Here is a 23562-nt window from a genome sequence, read left to right on the forward strand (position 1 = left end):
ACCCATGGCATAAATGGAGCGGGGAGTGACCTGATGGAGAAGAATCCCCAAAGGGTGCCAATTGTCCAGCCAAAGGTAAGTGGAGAGACCATCACCAACCTGGGACCGAATGACCAGTAGCACAAGGTGTCGGCTAGCAAGAATTTTGCGCCAGACCCAAGAAGCATCAGAGGAAGGGGAAGCCGTCCAGATAGAGTCATTTCGAAGAGGACCCGAATAAATCCAGTCAACCCAGATGCTTTTCTTCTTGGAAGCAATCTTCCAAATAAGCTTGATGATTATGACATTTTATCGAACACTTAGTGCGCACAGCCTAGTATATAATTAGAAGTAAAGTTTTGGATAAAAGAAGATTAGTAAGAAAGAACTTAGAAAAGAAGAAAGGAACCCAAATGTGTCCCAAATTGTGAACCAAAACACTTGAATCAAATTCCCAATACAAAATAAACTATAATGAAAGTAAATGAAAATAATTTAGATAATATTAAGTGTATAATAATAGTATTCTTAGGATATGGATCACACATCCCCTGAACACCTTCGAGAATACATAGAATGGGCTGATATCTGTAGAATTGAGGAATGACAATTTTTCCTTGAACGCGCGGAAGAGGTAAGGGATGACATCTCTACCTAGACTTGAAATTGTATATGACCGGGCAGAAACTTAAGAGTCTGGCCTGTTGAATTCAGGTATTAAAATATATATAAAAAAAAATATATATATATATATATATATATATATATATCTATCATACATACCCTTATACATGAGTACATAAATAGAAGATTCCTTCATGCGAACATACACTTAATGAACTATGAAATGCGTGCTGATAATGAAGAAGAAACACCAATCTTGCCCTCGTATGCTCACGATGCTACTATTAAGTGTTTAGAATTTCTCAAATAACTGATTTATTCCGTGAGACTCACCAAAACAATTGTCATGTAGTCTAGCAAATAGGAGGAGGTTGTCTTTTCTTTTCTCGTGACCTCAGTGTTTGATCCGGACTACCTTGGGATGTCATCCGTAGAACTCATTGGAACCCTTACATGAAATACTGAGAGTGATCCTGAGTACCCTTAATGAGCCTATGACCTCACATGCCTCTTAGGAGTACCATTCCTAGGACTTGTCAGTAATCCTATCGGAACTTAGAAATTTATTTGGTGCTTAGGTCCAGCCATTGACCTTGTCCAATAGATGTTTCCTGACTCGTGTCTAGATTCCTTAGGGACAGTGAAAGATTGTAGGCACGTAGTGAGATTTAATTTGATTGCTCACCCGTAACCGAAGAATGATTGAAAGAGAAGTTTCAGACCTGAGGCTTGAGAGAGTGAGTAACAACCTTAGAGATTGAAGTTTATGAGAAATTTATAATAGGTGTTGGTATATCCAAGTGAGACTGATAGAAAAGTTGTGACTGAAGCTGAAAGATTTAATAATACTTTGCTCAACAATAGATATGAGTGGAGTAATGGGTCCCCGAATGTCCCCTCCGTTATTGGGAGTGAACAATAGGGATTCCATCAATATTCCAATTCATTCTAAAGTTGAGTTAGGCATTGAAGAATCAGAAGTGGTAGTCAACGACGAAGAAAAAGCCAAATAGATCACCTACCATACATATACTGTAAAACAGTACTTAGTCACTATACCCTCCCCTAGATCCTATGTCCTGTTGGTGTTTACGTTCCTTCACTAATGGCCGTGTCACGATAACTCATTCCTAGTACAAACATAGAAATAACTCTGCAATCATTCTTAGTCCAACGTTCAATATCAAATTCGTTAAATAACCTCCAAATCAACAATGAAATTATTTAAGTTACCTGTTATCTTCATTAACACCTAAATACCAAAACAATTAAGGAACATACTTATTTTCACCTCAATAATTAGGTACCCTCTGTAGTTCTTCAACTTTGCTTTCAACATCTAGTTAAACTTAAAATCCATTCAACTATTAATATACCCTTTCCTTCTAAATTAATAATTCCATTCGAAAATTGAACTTACATTATGCTAGCCTTAGAAATACAGCTTTTAATGATTTAAAAAAAAAAAAAAAAAAATTTTTTCTAGGTTCCTCTTAAATACTTCAATCATATGTATAACTAACTTCTTATAAACATCTTAGGTATGTACCACATCAAACTTCCCACTAAGCTTAAATTTACTTGTGTGTTTATCATATAATTGTATTGTCTATATAATTGTAATATGATCTCGAATATCTATATACTAGGTAAATTGCCTAAACCAATATTAAAATCTTCTAGACCAGACCTAAGGTAATCATACTCAATTGTTATGGCCAGGTTCTCCTTGCAAGAAGGATGTCCTCACCCTTTCAGCTGACCAGCTACGCCAATTTCGAGGACAAAATTCCTTTTAAGGAGGGGGGAATGTGAAACCCGCAAAAAAAAAAAAAAAAAAAAAAAAAAAAACTAAACTTTCGGAACTTGAGTGGTTTCAGGTTCTGGTTCATTGCCCAAGTTAGTCTCTATGTGTTGGACTGTCTCGATTAAGAAATTTCGACTAATCTCATGACTCGTCTATAGAGGGCATTTCGAACAGCCAACTACCTCGCCCTTCTAGAGTCAGAGAACCCCAATGGAACCCTGCACCTAAGCTACCTGTGTCGTATCTACTAGCTGGACAGCATGTAGAACCCCTCCATTAATTAAACCCATTGTAAGTACAATTTATTTGTATTTTATAGGGTATCGTTCTGACCTTTTAGAGTTATAGGGGTATTTTAGTAAATTTACCTCTATGGGACCCACATCCCCAGTGGGGAATCCTGTTCCTAACATTTACCCGTATTAGGATTAGCCATGATGTCATATGACATCACTCTATGGTTAGATTAATGTAATAAGTACGAAATTCTGGTTAAAATTAGTTTTAGGAATTAATTTTAGGAAACTGATTTTGGTTGTATTAAAACCAAACAGCCCTTAGTCAATCCACTACATATATATATATATATATATATATATATATATATATATATATATATATATATATATATATATCAATCTATCTTTACTATTCACAATTCACAAAATCAAAAGAGAGGAAAATCGATCCAGCCTAAGGAGAAGAAAAAGAAGAGAAGAAAAGAGGAGAAGAAGAAGGGAAAGTGAGGGCTTTGCATGGGGCTTGGTTCCTACACCTGAAATTGAAGTTTTGGGACCTCCAGTGACAACTTAGCTGCATAAATCAAGGCTGCCTTCACCTCTTCTCATTGCTGTACTCAGGTAAGCAGAAATTCCTGCTGTACCCATCTTCTTCTCCTAATTTCTCTATCCCTAATTGATCTTTATAACAAATTCTTCCATTAAAGCTCAACCTATTGGTTTAATAAGCTAAGATCCATCCCTAACCTTTTTAATTAGACCCAATTGAGGATCAGATCTTGAATTAAGCGGTATAATTTCTGCTGTACCTCAAATCACAGCTGAAACATGAAACCTAATGAACCCTAGCATAGTGAATTAGGTTAATTTGATCAATTTCTCAAATTGGTTAATGATTTTGAATTAAATTAACCAAAACCCCTAATTTCTGCTGTTCCCCATCTTGTTCTTCTCTAATCTCAGTCCTAATTAACTCCTAAACCCTAATCAGCCATTAAAGCTTAGAAATCTTAGGTTTATTAAATTAATTTCAGTATTTAAGCCTTGTTTTGAACCAAAGAATGGTTTAGATGTAACTATGACCTGAGAATTTCAGGTTAGAAACCCAATTCTCTGCTGATTTACTCAATTAACAAACCCTTGATAATCAATTTGGGTTAATTTGTTAAACCCCTCAAATTGATTTTTCAATTTTGGAATTAATCATGAAATTGGACCCTCAATTAAATGGACCCACCTTAGAATTAGGTGAAACCATGAAATTAAGCCCATGCATGTCAAGATCTGACCATTAGGAACAAGACCCCAATTCTGCCCTCTGAATCCGGTCCAATATTTTTGGACAGAAATGCCCCTAGACCCTTGGTTAGACCTTAGACTGCCTTCTGACCCTAACACTTGATCTTTTCTAATGTTTTAGGACTGTGTTGGGCTGTATACTCTATTCTTGCCTGTATTGCTGGGATCTTTGAAGGGTAACTGACTTAGTCTAGTCTGCAACTTCAGGTAAGGGAATTCTGACTTTAATTTTGGAGTGTTTATCATTTTAATTTGTTATTGTTCTGATTGCCATGTCATGCATCATCAAAATTATCCTGTTCATATAGTTTATTAGCTTTTATTTACTGCATTAGAATCTGCATGTGAATTGGGTTGCATTGGCATGTTGCATTTGCACTGATATTTACTTGTTACTGATGATTATTACTGGAGAAATACTGTTCTATTTAAATTCAGCTATTCATACATGTGCTATCATGCATAGATTGCACTGGGCTAGGCTGTTATATCATAACCCAGTACTACGCCCCTTACCAACAGGGGGTAAGGTGTTGGACAACCCGTGGTACAGCCGAAGGGTATGCCGGGGTACCATTCACTGTCCCATGTTAGCGTGTGTACTCCGCTGTGGGAATAAACAGTAGGGTTGGTCATTGAGGGTCTGTTGGGTTAGCTGCCTGGTGATATGCTTTCCTGGCGGGTCCTCACCGTGGTAGAATGGTTTCGCTCGGGTGACCGACGTCTGGAGCTGCCTGGTGTCATGCTTTCCGGTTGGTCATTGGGGGTCTGTTGGGTTAGCTGCCTTGTGTCATGCTTTCCTGGCGGGTTCTCTTCGAGGTTAGCATCTACCACAGTAGTACTTATACCACATGAGACTTAGTATCCATGTTAGGAGCATGCTAGATTAGCACATTCATCATGAATTATTGTGTTGTGCTTTGCATGCATTTCCTTACTGGGCTCAGTTGAGAGCTCACCCCTGTGGATATCCCTATTTTTCAGGTGATTTAATTACTTTTAATGATGGATTTGCGGCGCTGGAGTTTGAAGTGCACGATACTTCGTGCGCATGTGATGATTGCGCAATCTTCTGATCTTGGCCTGACAGTCCAGGCTATCTCCCCACTCTTTTATGCTTATAAATATTTCTATATTGATATAATATAGTTTTTGTATAGTTTTACCCTGTAGTACCTTTGAGAACTGTATAGTAGTATCACAAGCTTTGTCCGTTATATAAATGCAATATCACATAGACTTCTCTTACTACTGATGTTACCTTTATTATTTAATTGTTTTCGCTGCCTCTGATTATTGTATTTGTGAGCAATGATTGTAAATAGGGTACTGCACTTGTGATCCTTGGGGATTGGTTGGATGTCAGAGATATCCCGCCACACTTGGCCCTTATTAACCGGGCCGGGGTGTGACAGTGACAACCGCAAGTGATCGTAAGTGATTGTAAGTGACTGTAAGGGGGTCGTGTTCCTCTCATATTATGGGCAGTGGCAGCCTGTTTCCCTCAGTGCCGGCTAGAATGATACAGAGTGGTGGTAATTTAAGGTGTTTTGTGAAAGTGTTATTTTGAGAAAACTAAAAGTGTCTTTATTGAATAGTGTTGTTTTAAGAAAATCTAAAGAGTTTGATTTAATTGTCGTGATTGTTTGGTTGTTGTTAATGTGTTGTTCTCTTGCTATGTTCTATCTTACTGGACTGTTTAGCTCACCCCATTTTTAACATCACAGAGGTTTGAGATGGAAGTGCTTCAGGTGGAGAGTTCAAGGGTAATTTGATTCATTTTCATTCACTATTTTATTTCATTAACTGGATGTAAAAGGGAGTAGTTTGAGAGGTAAACTCTGATAGATTGAAATTTGAGATTTTGGTTTGGACAAACATTAGACTGCCACTAGTAGGAGTCTTTGGGATTTAAGGCTATTGTTTGAATATTTTATGTTTGAGACTTGAATTTGATAATTTGTTTTGAATGTTTCCGCATGGATTTAGCGATCTTTTGATCAGCGCCCGTGAGGGCTGTACCTTTACCTGTATCTGGGTTTGGGTCATTACATTGATTGCTTGCTCCAACGACAAGCTCTGATTCTTCTTCAGCTTCCTCTGGGCTTGATGGACTGCCTCGAAAAGAATTTCTTCCCCTTGCTGCTCCTATCAAACTCGATGGCACCAACTATCTCAAGTGGTCTTGGTCTACCTATTTGACCATAGCTGGCCGTGGACTTACGGGCCATATTCTTGGGACTAACATAATGCCGGCTGATTCTGGTTCTCTACAAGATAAGTGGATGTCTAATGATGCTATGGTGATGTCCTACTTGATCCATTCTATGCAACCAGATCTCTTTGACAATGTTTTACTTCTGGAAACAGCCCATCAAATATGGAGTGCTGCCAAAGAGACTTATGGACGTATTGGGAATGATGCACAGGTGTATGAGATTCGTAAGAAGGCTCATGAAACTACTCAACAAGAGCTGTTTGTTCTAAATACTATGCTGCCCTCAAAAGCTTGTGGCAGCAATTGGATCATTACTCCGACTATCAGCCTTCTACTGCTACTTATCTTGCTGCCTATCGCAAACACGTCGACAAAATACGTGTATATGATTTTTTGGCAGGTCAGAATGTGGAGTATGACCCTATTCGAGTGCAAGTGCTAGCCACTCTCCCTTTCCCACACTAGAGCAGTCCTTTGCTTTGGTTCATACAGAGGAGACTTGTCAGGCTGCTATGTTGCATTCCTCTACAGTTGATCGCTATGCCTTACAAGCTATTTCCAGCGCTAATTCTATTTCCATTATTGATGGTGGTATTGCTGCTTTTAAAGAGTCTGTCAAGTGTGAACACTGCAACAACTTTATCACACTAAGGCTCAATGTTGGAAGCTCCATGGGAAGCCTACTGACTTTGAAGTGAAAAAGGGCCGTGGGAAGTCAAAACCCAAGGCCAATCTTGCTGATTCTCCTACCACTACTGTTGCTGCCCCTACATCTGACATTGGGCTTACTCAGGATGAACTCCTGACTTTCCGTCGCATGCTACAGGCCTCTTCCGCTGCACCTACTCCGGCATCAGCACCTGCTGCCCTTCCTGCTTCTCACTTTGCCTCAGATATTCCAGTCGGTAGTCTTTGTGCATCGGCTGTCTCAAGTCCTTGGATTATGGACTCCGGTGCTACTGATCACATGACTGGTTCCCCCCATGTGTTTCACCATTATTCCCCTTCTTCTGGAAAAGATAGTGTTCGAGTAGCTAATGGCTCCCTTTCTCCTATTAATGGAAAGGGTTCCATTCGCTGCTCTCCTACCCTTACATTAAATTCTGTTTTGCATGTTCCCTCCTTTTCTACTAACCTTCTTTCTATTAGTAGTCTTACCAAAGATTTGAACTGCAAAATAACCTTTTTCCCTTCTCATTGTGTCATACAGGATCTGGAGAAAGGGCACACGATTGGGGGTGGTAAGGTGCATGGTGGTCTCTACTTACTTGACACCGGTCAGCCTTCTCAGTTGCATTCAACTTCTACTTCGGCTCATCAGTTACATTCAGCCACTTCACCTGCTCTCCATCTCTGGCATTGTCGGCTTGGTCACCCTTCCCTTAGAACTTTAGCCTTTTTGTTTCCCAACTTGGTCAAGGATTGTAAAACGAATGAATTTTTATGTGAGGCCTATGTTTTGGCCAAACAGACTCGTACCAGTTATTCTTCATTAAATAAAATAAGTGTTTCTCCATTTGCTTTAGTTCATTCTAATGCATGGGGCCCTGCCCGTCGTACTTATATTTCTGGTCATAGATGGTTTGTCCTTTATTGATTATTATACTCGTACTACCTGGGTGTACATGATGCAGCACAAGAGTGAAGTTTTCCACTGTTTTCGGCTCTTTCATGGTTCAGACTCAGTTCAATGCCACCTTGAAAGTTCTGTAGAGCGATAATGGAAGAGAATACATGGAGGATCACTTCCAACATTATCTGGCTGAAAATGGTATTGTTCACCAGACCAGCTGTGTTGACACTCCGGCTCAGAATGGGGTGGCTGAAAGAAACAATCGGCCTCTCCTGGAAGTGGCCCGGGCCATTATGTTTACATGGCAAGTTCCCTCTCAATACTGGAGTAATGCCATTCTTACCGCTGCCTATCTCATCAACTGAATGCCTACAAGTGTACTGGATGGCAGTGCCCCAGTTGACATCCTCCAAGGTTCCTCTTCTTTTGTGATCCCCCCAAAATTTTTTGGTTGTGTTTGTTATGCTCGCAACCATCATCCTCATGGCAAACTTGATCCAAGGAGCATTAGGTGTATTTTTTTGGGCTACTCCGCAACCTAGAAAGGTTCCAAGTGTTATCATCCGCCCACTCGGCGTACTTTTGTTTCCATGGATATTGTCTTCCATGAGTCCTTGGCATATTATTCTCAGCCACCTCTTCAGGGGGAGTGTAAATACCTCGGTCCTCAAAATTTCAGTGTCTACAAGGAGCATGATCTAGGTTTTGAGATGCGTCTGCTATCCTTTCGGCTCCTATTCAGGGGGAGCCTTCTTCCCTAGAGCCTCCAACTTCAGTCCCTACCATGGTTCCTATTCAAGGGGAGCGTACACCTGTGAGTCAGATTCCTGTGGATAAGGTCTATACCCGGAAGCACACAGAGCAAGTTGAGACTACCACCACCACTCTTACCACTTCTACAATCGTCTGCACTTGATCCAGATCCAAACCCTGCTACATTATCTGGTAAGGATCCTTCTCTTGACTTACCTATTGCTGTTCGTAAACGCGTTAGTTCTTGTAGCCAACATCCCATCTCCAATGTTGTTTCCTATGATGCTTTGTCTCCTTCCTATCGTGCATTTGTATCCTCTCTTTCCTCTGTTTCTATTCCTCAAAAATGGCAGGAGGCGATTGCAAATCCAAAGTGGAAAGCAACCATGATGGAAGAAATAACAGCCTTATCAAAAAATGAGACGTGGGAGCTGGTAGTTCTTCCTTCGGGCAAGAAACTAGTAGAGTGTAAATGGGTGTTTGTTGTCAAACAGAAGCCAGATGGAACAATGGACAGATATAAGGCTAGGCTTGTGGCTAAGGGCTTTACTTAGACCTATAGGATTGACTACCAGGAGACATTTGCCCTAGCTGCAAAGTCGAACACTATTCGGGTTTTACTGTCATATGCTGCCAACCTTGGCTGGGCCTTGCAACAATTGGATGTAAAAAATACATTCCTTCATGGAGAGCCGGAAGAGGAGGTTTATATGGAAGTTCCTCTAGGTTTTTCTTCTGACAAGACTCATGGGAAGGTTTGCAGGCTAAAGCGGGCATTATATGGGCTGAAGCAATCTCCTCGGACTTGGTTTGGCAGGTTTCATAAAGCCATGATCTCTGTAGGATACAAACAGAGTAATACTGATCATACCCTATTCATCAAACGAAATGGAGATAGGGTCACTCTTCTTATAGTCAATGTCGATGACATAGTTGTGACTGGTAATGATGCAGATGAAGTTTCTCAGCTAAAGACTTTCTTAGGACGAGGACTTGAAATAAAAGATCTAGGACAACTCAGGTACTTTCTTGGGATTGAAGTTGCCCATTCTCCCAAAGGAAGTATGTTCTACACTTACTTTCAGAGACTGGTTTGTTAGGTTGTCATCCTTATGACACTCCTTTGGAAGCTACTATTCGTCTGCAAGAGAAGGATGGTGATCCGGTTGATAAGGGTAGATATCAACGATTGGTGGGCAAATTGATTTATCTCTCCTACACCAAACCAAATATTGCTGTTACAGTAAACTTAGACAGCCTGTTCATACATGATCCCTACTCCACTGACATGACTGCTGTCCTTCGTATTCTCCATTACTTGAAGTCAGCTTCAGGAAAAGGGATCCTTCTGTCTCCGCATTATCATCTTCGCATTGAGGCTTACATAGATGCTAACTGGGGTGGTAATCCTAACAGGAAATCCACTTCAGGCTATTGTACTTTTTTTGGAGGAAATCTTGTCACGTGGCGGAGTAAAAAACAAAATGTTGTGGCAAGATCCAATGCTGAAGCCGAATTCTGTGCTCTGGCCTAGGGCATTTGTGAGTTACTGTGGTTGTAGAGTTTGCTCCAAGATATTAGTAGTTCTGTCCATCGTCCAATGATGTAGTACTGTGACAATAAAACCGCAATCCAGTGCAGCATGACTGTACCAAGCATGTGGAGATTGACAGACACTTCATCAAGGAGAAGTTAGAGAGTGCGCAGATTTGTATGCCCTTTGTGAAGTCCGGAGATCAACTTGCTGATGTCTTCACCAAAGGGCTAAGTGGAAAGTTGTTTCATCCTAGTCTACTCAAGTTGGGTATGTGTGATATGTATGCTCCAACTTGAGGGGGAGTGTTGAGTTATGTAACCCGATAATATAAGGGTATTTCTGGTATTTTTCTCTTTTTATTTCCTTATAGCTATCATAGTCGGCTATATAGGGATATTATTGTAATTCTGCCCTCTTATTGAAAGTTATAAATTAAGAGGTTGAGTGATCATATTGATCATTCTAGCCATTCTTTAAATTCTGTTTTGTTAACAAAAAATTTCAGTGGTAAGTTAATTTCTGATTGTATTGGTAAGCTTGCTTTTAGTACTGTGATTCATCATATTTGTCCGGAAAGAAATAAAAGAAGATGAACCCCCTCGTTGTGTACTATACAACAGATTTGGGAAGCTATTTCGTTTGACATCAAAAATAGACTTCTTCCTATTCGTTCTGCGAGGCTAGACACTTTAAGAAATAGGCATCTTCCAATTGTTGGGATCTTCCTCTTATTCTCCCCCATCTCCAGCTTTTTGATGTATCATCCTTTTATCGTTGTTTAAGGTGGTATGGTCATATTCAACGGAGGCCTAGTGAAGCCCCAGTAAGGAGGAGTGATATGATTCCGAATGAAGGAGCTAAAAGAGCTAGAGGCAGACCTAAAATGACCATAGGAGAAGTGGTGAGGAAGGACATGCCTAGGCTAGGGCTTGTTCCAAGTATACCTCAGACAGAGCCAACTGGAGGTCAAGGATCCATGTCGCAGACCCCATTTAGCTGAGATTCTCCTAACGGGTAGGGCTATGCCTCTTTCCTCTTACTATCTTTCATCTTTCATCGTTCATTTTTCTATTTATTTCCCATTTTTCTTTTGTCCTTTTTCTTTTTCATCTCTCATCTCTTTCCCCATCTCTCCTTTCCCATATTTTCTTTCCTTTTTTGGCTAAAACTATGTTTTCCATACTTTGTTTTTTTTGGATCCATGTAGCCGACCCCATTAAGTTGGGATAAGGCTGAGTTTGTTTGTTATATCCTTTCATCGTTGTTTCTTCCCAACCCCCTTTTTTTATGTATCACCCTTCGATTACTTGTTTTCCCCATCCCCGATGTTTTTGGATTTACCATCCGTTAATTGTTGTTTCTCCTCCCCTCCCCAGGTTTTGATGTATCATCCTTATTAGCTGTTTTGTTGCTTTGTTCGGGGTCCCCCTAGTCTTGCCTATAGGCTTCGTTGATGTACTTTACTCTTTTTCTTAATTAATTTTTGTTAACAGATTTAGAATTAGAGTAAGGCTTGGATGATTAATGATCACCCCAAGTTCTTTATTTATATCCTTGAGAATAGAGGACAGCAATACAAATAAGCAATGTGGGACTAAAGCCCACATAACAGAAAACATAAAAGAAACAAAAGAGGGTCCAAAATACCCCTAAGGTTCTAACAGTTCTAACACTCCCCCTTAAGCTAGAGTAAATATGTCAATCATGCCCAACTTGACTAGATTAGGATGGAACAATTTCCCAGACAATCCCTTGGTGAAAATATCAGCAACCTGATCAGTAGACTTCACAAATGGAACACAAAGCAATCTGTCTTCCAACTTCTCCTTGAAAAAATGTCTGTCCACTTCAACATGCTTGGTGCGATCATGCTGTATTGGATTATGAGCAATGCTGATTGCAACTTTGTTGTCACAGTACAACATCATAGGAAGATGAACAGAAATAACAAGGTCTTGTAGCAAGCCTTTCGGCAAAAGTAACTCACAAATGCCTTGTGCCATAGCACGAAACTCTGCTTCTCCTTACTACACCAAGTGACAAGATTGCCCCCTACAAAAAAACAATACCCAGAGATTATGAGGAGACAGAAGAATGCCTTTTCCAGGAGCTGATTCAAGTAGTGAAGAATCCGAAGGACAGCCTTCATATGAGAAGAATAGGGGTCATGCATAAACTGACTCACAGTACTCACAGCAACAACAATGTTTGGACGTGTGTGTGAGAGATAAATCAGCTTCCCCACTAGTATTTGGTACCGGCCTTTATCAACAGGTTCACCCTCCTTTTCTTTGAGACGAACAATAGCTTCTATAGGAGTATTTGAAGGGTGACATCCTAACAAACCAGTTTCAGACAACAAGTCTAGGACATACTTCCTTTGGGAGAGAAAGATGTCTTTAGAAGACCTGGCAACCTCAATCCCTAGGAAGTACCGTGGCTTCCCTATATCTTTAATCTCAAACTCCTACCCAAGAAACTTCTTCAACCGGTTGACCTCATCACCATCGTTGCCAATAACCACAATGTCATCCACATAGACTATAAGAACAGTGAGGTTTATTCCAGCCCTCTTTATAAAGAGAGAGTGATCATCATTACTCTGCTTATAGCCCACAAAAATCATAGCCTTGTGAAACCGACCAAACCTGGCTCTAGGTGACTGCTTCAGCCCATAAAATACTCGCTTCAATTTGCACACTTTACCTTGATTACTTTCACAAGAAAAACCTAGTGGAATATCCATGTACACCTCCTCACCCAGTTCTCCATTTAGGAAGGCATTTTTCACATCCAGCTGTTGTAGATCCCATCTAAGATTGACTGCACAAGATAGCAATACCCGAACTGTATTCAACTTTGCAACAGGAGCAAAGGCCTCCTGGTAGTCAATCCTATATATCTGAGTAAAGCCTTTTGCAACGAGACGTGCCTTATATCGATCCACAGTGCCATCAACCTTCTGTTTGACCACAAACACCCATTTACATCCCACTGGTTTTTTCCTCGGAGGAAGATCTACAAGATCCCAAGTATTATTTTTTTTCAAGGCTCTCATTTCTTCCAATATAGCTGCCTTCCACGTTATATCTGCATAAGCTTCCTGCCAATTTTTAGGAACAGAAACAGAAGAAAGAGAAGACACAAATGCACGAAAAGACGGAGAAAGAGAACTATAAGAAACAAAGCGAGAAATGGGATGCAAGGTGCAAGTCCTAACACCTTTGCGATGGGCAATCGGTAGTTTGGAAGGAGAAGTCTCACCAAGAGGAGGAGGATGAGGATCTGGATCCTGAGCCGACTATTGGATAAGCATTGGTGCCACAATGGATTGATGCTGCCCTCTTTTGGAGCATCTCTTTTGGTAGGTGATAACATTCGAGTTGTCACTTCTCTTTTGAAATTCACTGATGGTCTTCTGGATTGGAGTCAACTCCCCCTGACTAGGAACATGACCATCATTATTTTCTACATGCTCCCCTTGTAAAGGGATCCCTGCGGAAGAAGTGACAGCAGCCAAAGGAGACGGGGCAATAGCCAAAGTGGGCTCCAAAGAAGGCTGGACAGCAGCCAAAATAGGCTCCAAAGGAGGCTGGGTTAGCAACCACAATAGGCTCCAAAGTAGATGGAAGAGGAGGAGCCTCAAGGGGAGGAAACACAAACACATCCTTTCTAGATCCAGAATTCTCCCCCTGAAGATGTGGGGATGGACAGTAGGAAAGACTTTCATGCAAAATGACATCCATACTGACCAGAGTACGACGGGAAGGGGGATGGTAACACTTATAACTTTTCTGGGTTGGAGAGTAACCCAAGAAAACACACTGCAACCCATAAGGTGAAGTTTACCTTGAGATTTCGTGTCTCTGGCATAGCACACACAACCAAACACCTTGGGAGGAAGCACAAAGGTGGAGTTCCCATGTAAAGTTCGGCCGGACTGCGGGAGTTAAGAACACGAGAAAGCAACCGATTAATGAGATAGATTGTAGTGAGGATAGCATCCCCCCAATTTTGGGAGGGAACATGGCGCGAAAACATCAATACCCTGGTCACTTCCGACAAATGTCGGTTCTTCCTTTCAGCCGCACCATTTTGGGCTGGGGTATCGATACAACTAGTCTGGTGAATAATCCCATTATCAGCCAAATACTTCTGAAATTGGTTTTCCTTATACTCGGTGCCATTATCACTTCTCAAAACCTTGAGATTAGCCTGGAACTGAGTTTGGATCATTTTATGAAAATGCTGAAAACAGGAAAAAACTTGACTCTTTGTGTGCATAAGATAAACCCATGTATGCCTAGAATGACTATCAATAAAAGAAACAAACTAACGATGACCAGAAAGGGAAGCTTTACGACTAGGGCCCCAAACATCAGAATGTACCAAGTGAAAAAATGAAGAACTCCTTTTATTGAAAATCGAATAAGTAGAACGTGTCTGTTTGCCCAGTACACAAGCCTCACATAAAAATCGGTCTTACCACATGGTTTGACTAAAGTAGGAAATAAAGATGCTAATATTCCTAATGGAGGATGACCTAATCTAGAGTGCCACTGGTAAACTTCAGAAGAGACTAAGGAGTTCTGATGTGGAGATGGTAATGGAGGTGGAGTGAGACGACCATCAACAAGCAGGTACAAGCTACCATGCACTTTACCCAATCCAATCGTCTTCCCAGAGGCTAGAGGAAAATAAATCACTTTACAGTTAAGATCACAAGACTGACTACTAATGGAAAGAAGGTTAGTAGTAAAATTAGGAATATGCAAAACCGAAGACAAAGTATGGGAGGAAGTGCAGTTGATGATTCCTTTTCCAGATATGGAGGAAAGGAAACAATTAGCCACTTTAACCTTGTCTTTCCCAGAAGTGGGAGAATACCGATGGAACAGGCTAGAGGAACCGGTCATGTGATCCGTAGCCCCAGAATCGATGATCCAAGGATGGGAAGCTACAGAAGCACAATGACCACCAAATGGAATACCTGACCGGGCAAAGTATGTACCTGAAGGAGCAGAAGAGGTGGTAGGTGCTGATGTAGTAGAGGCAGCAGCAGTGGAAGACCTTATCAGTCGTAGGAAAGCCTGTAGATCATCCTGGGATAGACCAGTGTTGGTAGTCGGGGCTGTAGGAACAGATTCAGAGTGGTTTGCCTTATTTTTGGTCTTCTTCTTAGCAACCCGTTTAGCCTCAAAGTCAGCTGGTTTCCCGTGAAGCTTCCAACACATTTCCTTGGTGTGGTAAGGCTAGTGACAATGCTCACAAGTAACATTCCCTGTAGTAGAATCACCAAGAGAAGCATGTCTGACAGGTGCAGGGGTAGCCTGGGCAGCAGACTGGAGGGCTGATCTGTCAGTAACAGGAGGATGAAGCATAGCAGCCCGACAGTTCTCTTCAGAGGAGACCAAAGCATATGATTGTTCAAGTGTGGGAAAAGGGGAAATACCCAATACTTGAACACGAATCTGGTCATACTCCATGTTCAAACCAGCCAAAAAATCATACACCTTGGTTTTGTCCAGATGCTTCTTATATGCAGTGATATCAGCAGCTGTAGACCTGTAGTGGGATGGTAATCAGAAAAATTGTCCAGTTGCTGCCAGAGACTGCGCAAAGTAGCATAATATTTGGAGACAGATAACTCCACCTGAGTAGTATTATTGGACTTCTTGCGAAGTTCATACACCTGTGCATCATTACCAAGCTGGCCATATGTCTCCTTGCAAGCCGACCAAATCTGATGGGCTGTATCAAGGAGAAGAAAACCATTGGCAAGGTCAGATTGCATTGAGTCAATCAAATAGAATATAAGTATACCATTGTTGGAGATCCATCTGGTCAAGAGAGTACCAGGAGCAGTCGGCATGGTGATAGTACCATCAATATGGCCACTAAGCCCACGGCCAGTAATCGCAAAGTAAGCCAAATGGGACCAGATCAAATAATTGCTCCCATCCAGTTTGATAGGATTAGGGAGTAGATCACGGTTGTCATTCCTACCAAGCCCATCAGCAGCAGAGGTGCCAGTAGAGACTTCAGAGTCGCCCATAATGCAGCAAATAAAAACCAAATCACAAAGGAGGGTTATGGTGACAAGAAACCCAATAAATCCTTCAAATTAATGGCTGAAAATTGGAGGAGAATCCCCTTTCAATGTCACAAAATGTGTCTCCAAAAATCAGCAGCAGCAGACAAGTGTAGCCCCTAGATCAATTTTTTCAGGGTTTTGAAAAAAACCCTGTTAGGCTGAAATCGATATAGGGAAGAATAGGCCCAAAAACTGAATTGTAGAGGCTCAAATTTGGGGCAGATATGTCTTTATAAGTGGAGAACCAGCCTTTAAAAAATCAGCACCAACAGAGGCTCAAAACCCTGAGATCGATTTTTTCAGGGTTTTGAAAAAAAACCCTGATTTTGTTGAGATCGATGTAGGGAGAGAAACCTGCAGAAAAAACACTGGACTGAGCTGAAACTTGGCTCGAGTGTGGGTCTCAAATAGACTGAGCACCCCTCCAAATATCAGCCCCAACAGAGGACAGCAGCCCCTAGATCGATATTTGTCAAGGTTTTGAAAAAAACCCTGTTTTTGGAGAAATCAATCTAAGGGGTTTTCAAGGCAGATCTGAGATAGAAAAAAACTTCAACAAAGGAACCTACTGCAGTTCTTGATCTTCAATAAGGGAGATTGGTTCCTTATAGTTGAGGTGAAATCAATCAAAAATGGGAATCTTCAAATATCGCAGCCAAGGTGTTGTTGATATCGAAAAACTTATTTAACCATGGAATGAGGTGAGAAAGGGCAGCAGCTAGATCTATGGATCACCTCATCAGTGCTACCCTATTGAAGAATAGAAAACAAAAGAAGAAAAGAGAGAAGAGAAGAGGAGATCGAGAGAGAGAGAGAGAGAGAAGAGAAAGAAGGAGCAGAAAATAGAAGGTAGAGGACCCTAATTCAAAACCTGCTCTGATGCCATGTTAACAGATTTAGAATTAAAGTAAGGCTTGGATGATTAATGATCACCCGAAGCTCTTTATTTATATCCTTGAGAATAGAGGACAGCAATACAAATAAGCAATGTGGGACTAAAGCCCACATAACCGAAAAAATAAAAGAAACGAAAGAGGGTCCAAAATACCCCTACATTTCTAACAGTTCTAACAATTTTCCATTCAAACCCTCCCCTCCAAAAAAAAATCTTAAAATAGTTTATGCAGAATGAAAAAAGTTTTATGACAAATTTTTCAAGATTCTTCCCTAGTAATTGATCAAAACAAATTTAATGTTCTCTCATGATCACTTGGATTTCCTTCTGACTGGCATATTATTTTTTCTAAATAAAAATCCAGTGTTCAAAATTTCAGAGATTGAAATGGTAGACACTTCATAAAACTGAGCACCAATTGTAATCTTTCAACAGCTATTGGTACAAGGATGAAAATTGGCCAGAATTCTCAACGGTATGTTGTCCTGATGATTACTAGAATTTCAATTGGGACATGATTTCCAATCATAGTAGTCACCAAAATTCAGGTTCAACATAACCACACCCAGTCTCTTCCACCTACCATGACTTATTGTAGGATTACTATATAGTATATACAGTCACATTTGCCAGTTGACTTGTATTTGAGGTATTTAGTTCCAGAATAATTAGTATGGATACTATGGACAATGTAATTCAGTGGCAGATACAATGAAGTTCAACTCCTACACTATAGCATTGTACTCCAAGACATGCGGAAAAGAAACACATTATAATAAAGAAAATTCATTTAGAGAATGATCTAACCACAGTCCAACTACAGTCTTATCCTTGGAAGCCCCATTAAGATGGAACTCACCATGTTCTCTTCTCCTATTTCTTCAATGATTTCAACAGTAGACCCATCAGCAGTAGCTAAAAGTAAACATCCATTCATCAAAAATTTCATGCTACCAGTCCCAGATGCCTCATGACCAGCAGTGCTGCATCAGAATTAAGAAATGTTAAAACCAACAAGAGGCAAATGGAAAGTTAACAGAACACATATGATGATATCCTTTTCTGAATTGTATGGTGCCTTTTTTCAGCTAAAAACATATTGTCAATTCATAACAGACAATTATAGAATCAAAGTAATAGACATGTCATATCCAATTTATTTATTGAAAACAGGCCTATATAATATATAGTGTAAGTTTAGTAAGACAATTACCTAGGACATTAATTCATCGAATATATGAATGAGACAAATGACAAGCTGATTACTGCACATGTGAGAAATTGTCTCAAACAGAAACATGAATGTCCAAGGTCCCTCTGCTGTCCACTAACAATTTTAACTTGGTGCACTTCATTATCTTGACAAACCACCACAGAAAATAGGTGCAAAGGAAACTGAGAATGTCACTGATTCTAATATATTGCACACCAAAAATTTCGTTTGCCTACCCTCCAATCTTGATGGACATATTCATCAATCTAAGGAACCAAGGGGAATATCTTAGCTAATTAACAGCATAGTACTAAATCTCGCCAAATCTCGGTCGAGATCTCAACTATTTTGAGTATCTCGACCTGATTGAAATGAAACAGCAGCTCGAATAAAAAAAAAATGCAAAAACTCGGTCAAAATTTTGACCATCTCGCGATATCTCGAGACAAAATCAAAATCTCGCAAGATATCGAGATTCCTTTTTCAAAAGTAGCTTTATAAATACCAAAACTCGTTAGTCTCGGTCGAAATTTCAACCGAGACTTAACAAGTTCTGGTTTTTTTCTCCTTGTTCTTCATCCTTTCACTTCTCCTTGCTGATTCTTGCACCGGCTTTCGAATCTTCACCACATCTACACTGGAGAACACACCATTAGCACATTTGTGAAGCTTTTCCACTATTTTCAAGTAAAACCAGATTCTCCAAAAATGCTTTTTTGAAAGAAGCATGATCAATACTTGTTTGTTTGTGATGAAATTAATATAAGTTAGACACTGGAGGCCAATCTACAACTTCATGGTGTCGAAATTTTTATATATATATTATTTTTTTATTTTTCTGCTTCAAAATTTTAATTTTCTTACAACAAGAATGTTAAAAAAACTAGGGTTATGTACATTGTATGGTGATCAATTAAATATCTTCTCCATCCATTCCCAGTTTTGAGTATGACTCCCATTCACAGGGACGGAGTGGATCATCTTTTGTAGATAACATCTTTTCCCATCCAACCCACCAGTCATACCCGTACATTCTCCTAGAGACGTCATATCATAGTGGATCAGTGGGTAGTACTTCTTTACAGTTTGGTGACCCAGATCCTAGGATAGGTTACCTTCAGCATTTTTACGATGCAATTTACAGGGTCACTATGGATGACTACTGTCACACCCCGGCCCGGTTAATAAGGGCCAAGTGTGACTGGATGTGTCTCACATCCAACCAACCCACCAGGATCGCAAGTGTTGTAGTCTATTCGCAACCTCATTCACAATAATCAGAATTAAATGCAGCGGAAGCAATTTAATACAAGAATAAAGCATAAAGGAAACTAATAAAGGATATATATATATATATAAAACTATATATATATATATATATATATATATATATATATAAACAGTGAAGTACAGCTGAGTTACATCGGTAGATCTAAAAAGAAGTAACTCAAACCCCAACAAAAGACTATATACAATATCTATTACAAAAGTGGTATAACAAAAAGGGGTAGAAGTAGCCTGATCAATCGGAGGATCAGGAGAACGAGCAATCGTCACAGGAACACGAAGCATCGTGCTCCATCATTAAAGGAGTATCAACTCCGAGGGCTGAAGAAGCACCCAGAGTGGAGAAGTCTCCCACAGTAATAGCAGCAGTATCATCTGAAAAATAAAGTGATCACGAGGGGTGAGCTCCACTGAGCCCAGTAAAGGAATGCATGCAAAACATATCACAGCAATTATGATGAATGTCCTAAGTAAGCATGTCCTAGCATGGATACTAAGTCACATGGGGTATAAGTGCTACTGTGGCAGCATACTAGCCTCGGTCCCGGCATTAACCATCGGTCACCTGAGAGAAAACATTCTACCACGGTGAGGACCCACAGTTCGAGCAAGTCACCAGGCAGCCCAACCAGTAGACCCCCAAAGACTAACCCTACTGTTGATCCCACAGCGGAGCGGATCGCTAACATGGGGACAGTGAATGGCATTCCGGTATTACCCCTCGGACCTACCACGGGTTATCCAACATCTCAACCCCTGTTGGTAAGGGTCGTAGCACTGGGTTATGAGAATATCCTAGCCCAATGCAATCTAATCATGATGGCATATGATTGTGCAACTCAATTTCAGTGTAAACAACATATCATAACATCATTGTATAAGAATCAAGTGATATTCAATCAAATGCAGCATGCCGATGCGACCTAAAGATATGCAACCTAATGCAAAAATTTAAGAGCTAAGAAAACTACATGCTTAGAGCATTTATAATGATGATGCATGGCATGGCACATCGAATAAAGGGAAATTAAAGCAACAAACACTCATAAACAAAGTTCAAATTCCCTTACCTGAAGTGATAAGCTAGCCTAGGCAATAGGATCCCAGCAATTCAGACAAACACAGGATAAACAGTCCAAAGGCAGTCCTAAAGCATTAGAAAAGATCAAGTGTTAGGGTCAGAAGGCAGTCTAAGGTCTAACCAAGGGTCTAGGGTCATTTCTGTCCAAAAATATTGGATCAGATTAGAGGGCAGAATTGGGGGTTTTGTTCCTGGAGCATGGATCCTTGCATGCAAGGTTCCAATTTCATGATTTAGACTCAATTTAAGGTGGGTCAACTTAATTAGGTTGATTTAATTGAAAACCCATCACTAATTTGGGCAAATTGGTCAAATTAACCTAATTCACTATGCCAGGGTTCAATAGGTTTCATGTTTCAGCTGTAATTTCAAGTTCAGCAGGAAATATATAACTTAACTCAAGATCTGAACCTCAATTGGGTCTAATTTACTGTTTTAACCCTATTTTAAGATGGGTCAATTTAATTTAGGGGTCCAATTTCATGGTTCCAACCTATTCTAAGGTGGGTCAGCTTATATGTTTATTCAATTTTAAAAAATTAAGTATAATTTAGGGAATTTTAATAATAGATTTCAAATTGGTAAATTAGGGTTCTAAAATCTGGTTCCTAGAACCAGAATTGAATTCAATTAGGAGGCTGCCATGAATTTCAGGTATAATAGGGTAAGAATTGGTCCAAATCAGTCCCTAACATACTAAATCTTCATTATCACAGCTTGGTTTTGGAGCTTTAATGGCAGCCAGCAGCTTAGGCTGCAATTAGAGGGGTTTTAGAGAAGAAATTAGGGAAGAATGGAGAGGAGCAGCAGGGATTGAAGCCTACCTGTGTGTGCAGTAGCAGGGATTGAAGATACAGCTCTGAATTTCCTGCTCCTAGCCTTCTAATGGAGATTTCTAAGCTCCCAAATCAAGGCCAGGTTCGAATTTCACAAGGCAAGTCTTCTTCTCCCTTCTTCCCTTCTCTTTTCTCTATTTCTTTCTTCTCCAAGGCTGGAACGAAATTTGGTTCCCCTTACTTTTTTTGTGAATTGTGAATAGTGAGATAGGAATGTATATATATATGGTAACTTAAGCACTAAGGGCAATCTGGTCATTTTAAGTGAAATCAGTTCTAAAACTGATGTCTAAAACAGTTTATAACTAGATATTTGTATTTATTACTCTATTCTAACCATAGAGTGACGCCATACGACATCAGGGGAAATCCGGACACGGGTAATTGCTAGGAACAGGATTCCCCACTGGCGAAGCAGGTCCCACAGGAGTAAATTTACTAAAATACCCCTCTGATTCTATTTGGTCGTACAAAACATCATATAAATACTTTTAAATTATACTTACAATAGTTCTAATCAAGGGAGAGCTTCTGCATAGCCTCCAGGCAGCAAATCAGACACAGGTAACTCCGGTGGGGGGTTTGACAGGGGTCCTCTGACTCCAGAAGGGCAAGCTGGGAAGGATCCTCGGAATCCTCCATAGGTGTGTCGAGTAATTCATCCGTGTCCTCGACCGATGCAGCCCATAGCATCGATACCACCATAGACTCAGAACTGGAACCTGAAATCACACAAGTTCCAAAAAGTTCAAATTTGTCCGAAAATTTGTTCAGCTTTTACACTCCACCCTCCTTATTAGAATTTCGTCCTCGAAATTGACATACCTGGGAGATCGAAGAGGTAAGGGTATCTCTCTTTCATCAAGTCTTCTCTTTCCCAAGATGCTTCAGCCGCAGAGTGATTACTCCACCTGACTTTAATAAAAGAGATAGTTCGGTTCCTCAAGTTGTGTTCTTTTCTATCAACAATCTCTTCTGGCACCTCTTCGTAGGTCAGGTCAGCAATAAGCTCAGCTGGTTGCTGAGGCAGCAGATGTGATGAGTCAGGGATGTATTGTCTCAACATAGAGACATGGAATACATCGTGTACACCGGCAAGTGATGGGGGCAGTGCAAGCTGATAGGCCGCTGCACCAACTTTAGCTAGGATCTCGAATGGGCCGATGTATCTGGGGTTTAATTTTCCTCTTTTCCCAAATCTAACAACACCCTTTATTGGAGACACCTTCAAGAATGCTTTTTCTCCAACCTTGAACTGTATGTCTTGCCTTCTTCTATTTGCATAGCTCTTCTGTCTGGACTGTGCAGCCTTGATCTTCTCTCTTATCAGGTCCACCTTCTCACAGGTCTTCTGAATCAATTCAGGACCCAACATACGTCGCTCTCCAACTTCATCCCAGTACGAAGGAGTACGACATGTCTTGCCATATAGGGCCTTGAATGGAGTCATGTCAATGGATGCATGGTAGCTATTATTATAAGCAAACTCAATCAAGGATAAATGCTCATCCCACCTACCAGTCATTTCAAGTACACAAGCCCGGAGCGTATCTTCTAAGGCCTGGACTGTCCATCCATCTCAGGATGATGTGCTAAACTATGGCTCAACTCAGTACCCATAGCCTTTTGTAGACTCCTCCAAAATCTAGAAGTAAACCTGGGATCTCTATCAGATACTATGTTTACTGGTACCCCATGAAGTCTGATAATGTTATCCACATAAAGCTTAGCCAACTGATCCATGGAGTAAGTAATCTTCATGGGAATGAAGTGGGCTGTTTTGGTCAATTTGTCTACAATTACCCAGATTGTGTCCATTCCCTTCTTGGTACGAGGAAGACCAGTGACAAAGTCCATAGTAATATTTTCCCATTTCCACTCTGGAATCGCAAGAGGTTGCAGAATTCCTTGAGGTTTGTGCCTGACAGCCTTTACTTGTTGACAAGTAGAGCATTTAGAACATAGACTGCCACATCATGCTTCATCCCACGCCACCATAAGTATTGCTTCAAATCTCAGTACATTTTTATACTGCCTGGATTTACCGTGAAGGAAGAATGATGAGCTTCTTGCAAAATCAGATCCCTCAGCTGACTATCAACAGAAACACATAACCTATTCCTGAAC

The 23562-nt window shown here is 40.4% G+C and overlaps 1 protein-coding gene across 1 annotated transcript in view; it reads right to left on the reverse strand.

Moving 5' to 3' along the window:
• LOC122640903 (glycogen phosphorylase 1-like) overlaps positions 1 to 23562 on the reverse strand; it is a 175895-nt gene that overhangs the window by 70741 nt on the left and 81592 nt on the right. Inside the window, exon 19 of the mRNA XM_043834188.1 lies at positions 17878 to 18001. Within this exon, the coding sequence (XP_043690123.1) occupies positions 17878 to 18001 (124 nt within the window). The remainder of the gene's footprint in view (positions 1 to 17877; positions 18002 to 23562) is intronic.

This window comes from Telopea speciosissima, chromosome 9, assembly GCF_018873765.1.
Source record: "Telopea speciosissima isolate NSW1024214 ecotype Mountain lineage chromosome 9, Tspe_v1, whole genome shotgun sequence".
In the NCBI taxonomy this organism is placed as follows: domain Eukaryota; kingdom Viridiplantae; phylum Streptophyta; class Magnoliopsida; order Proteales; family Proteaceae; genus Telopea; species Telopea speciosissima.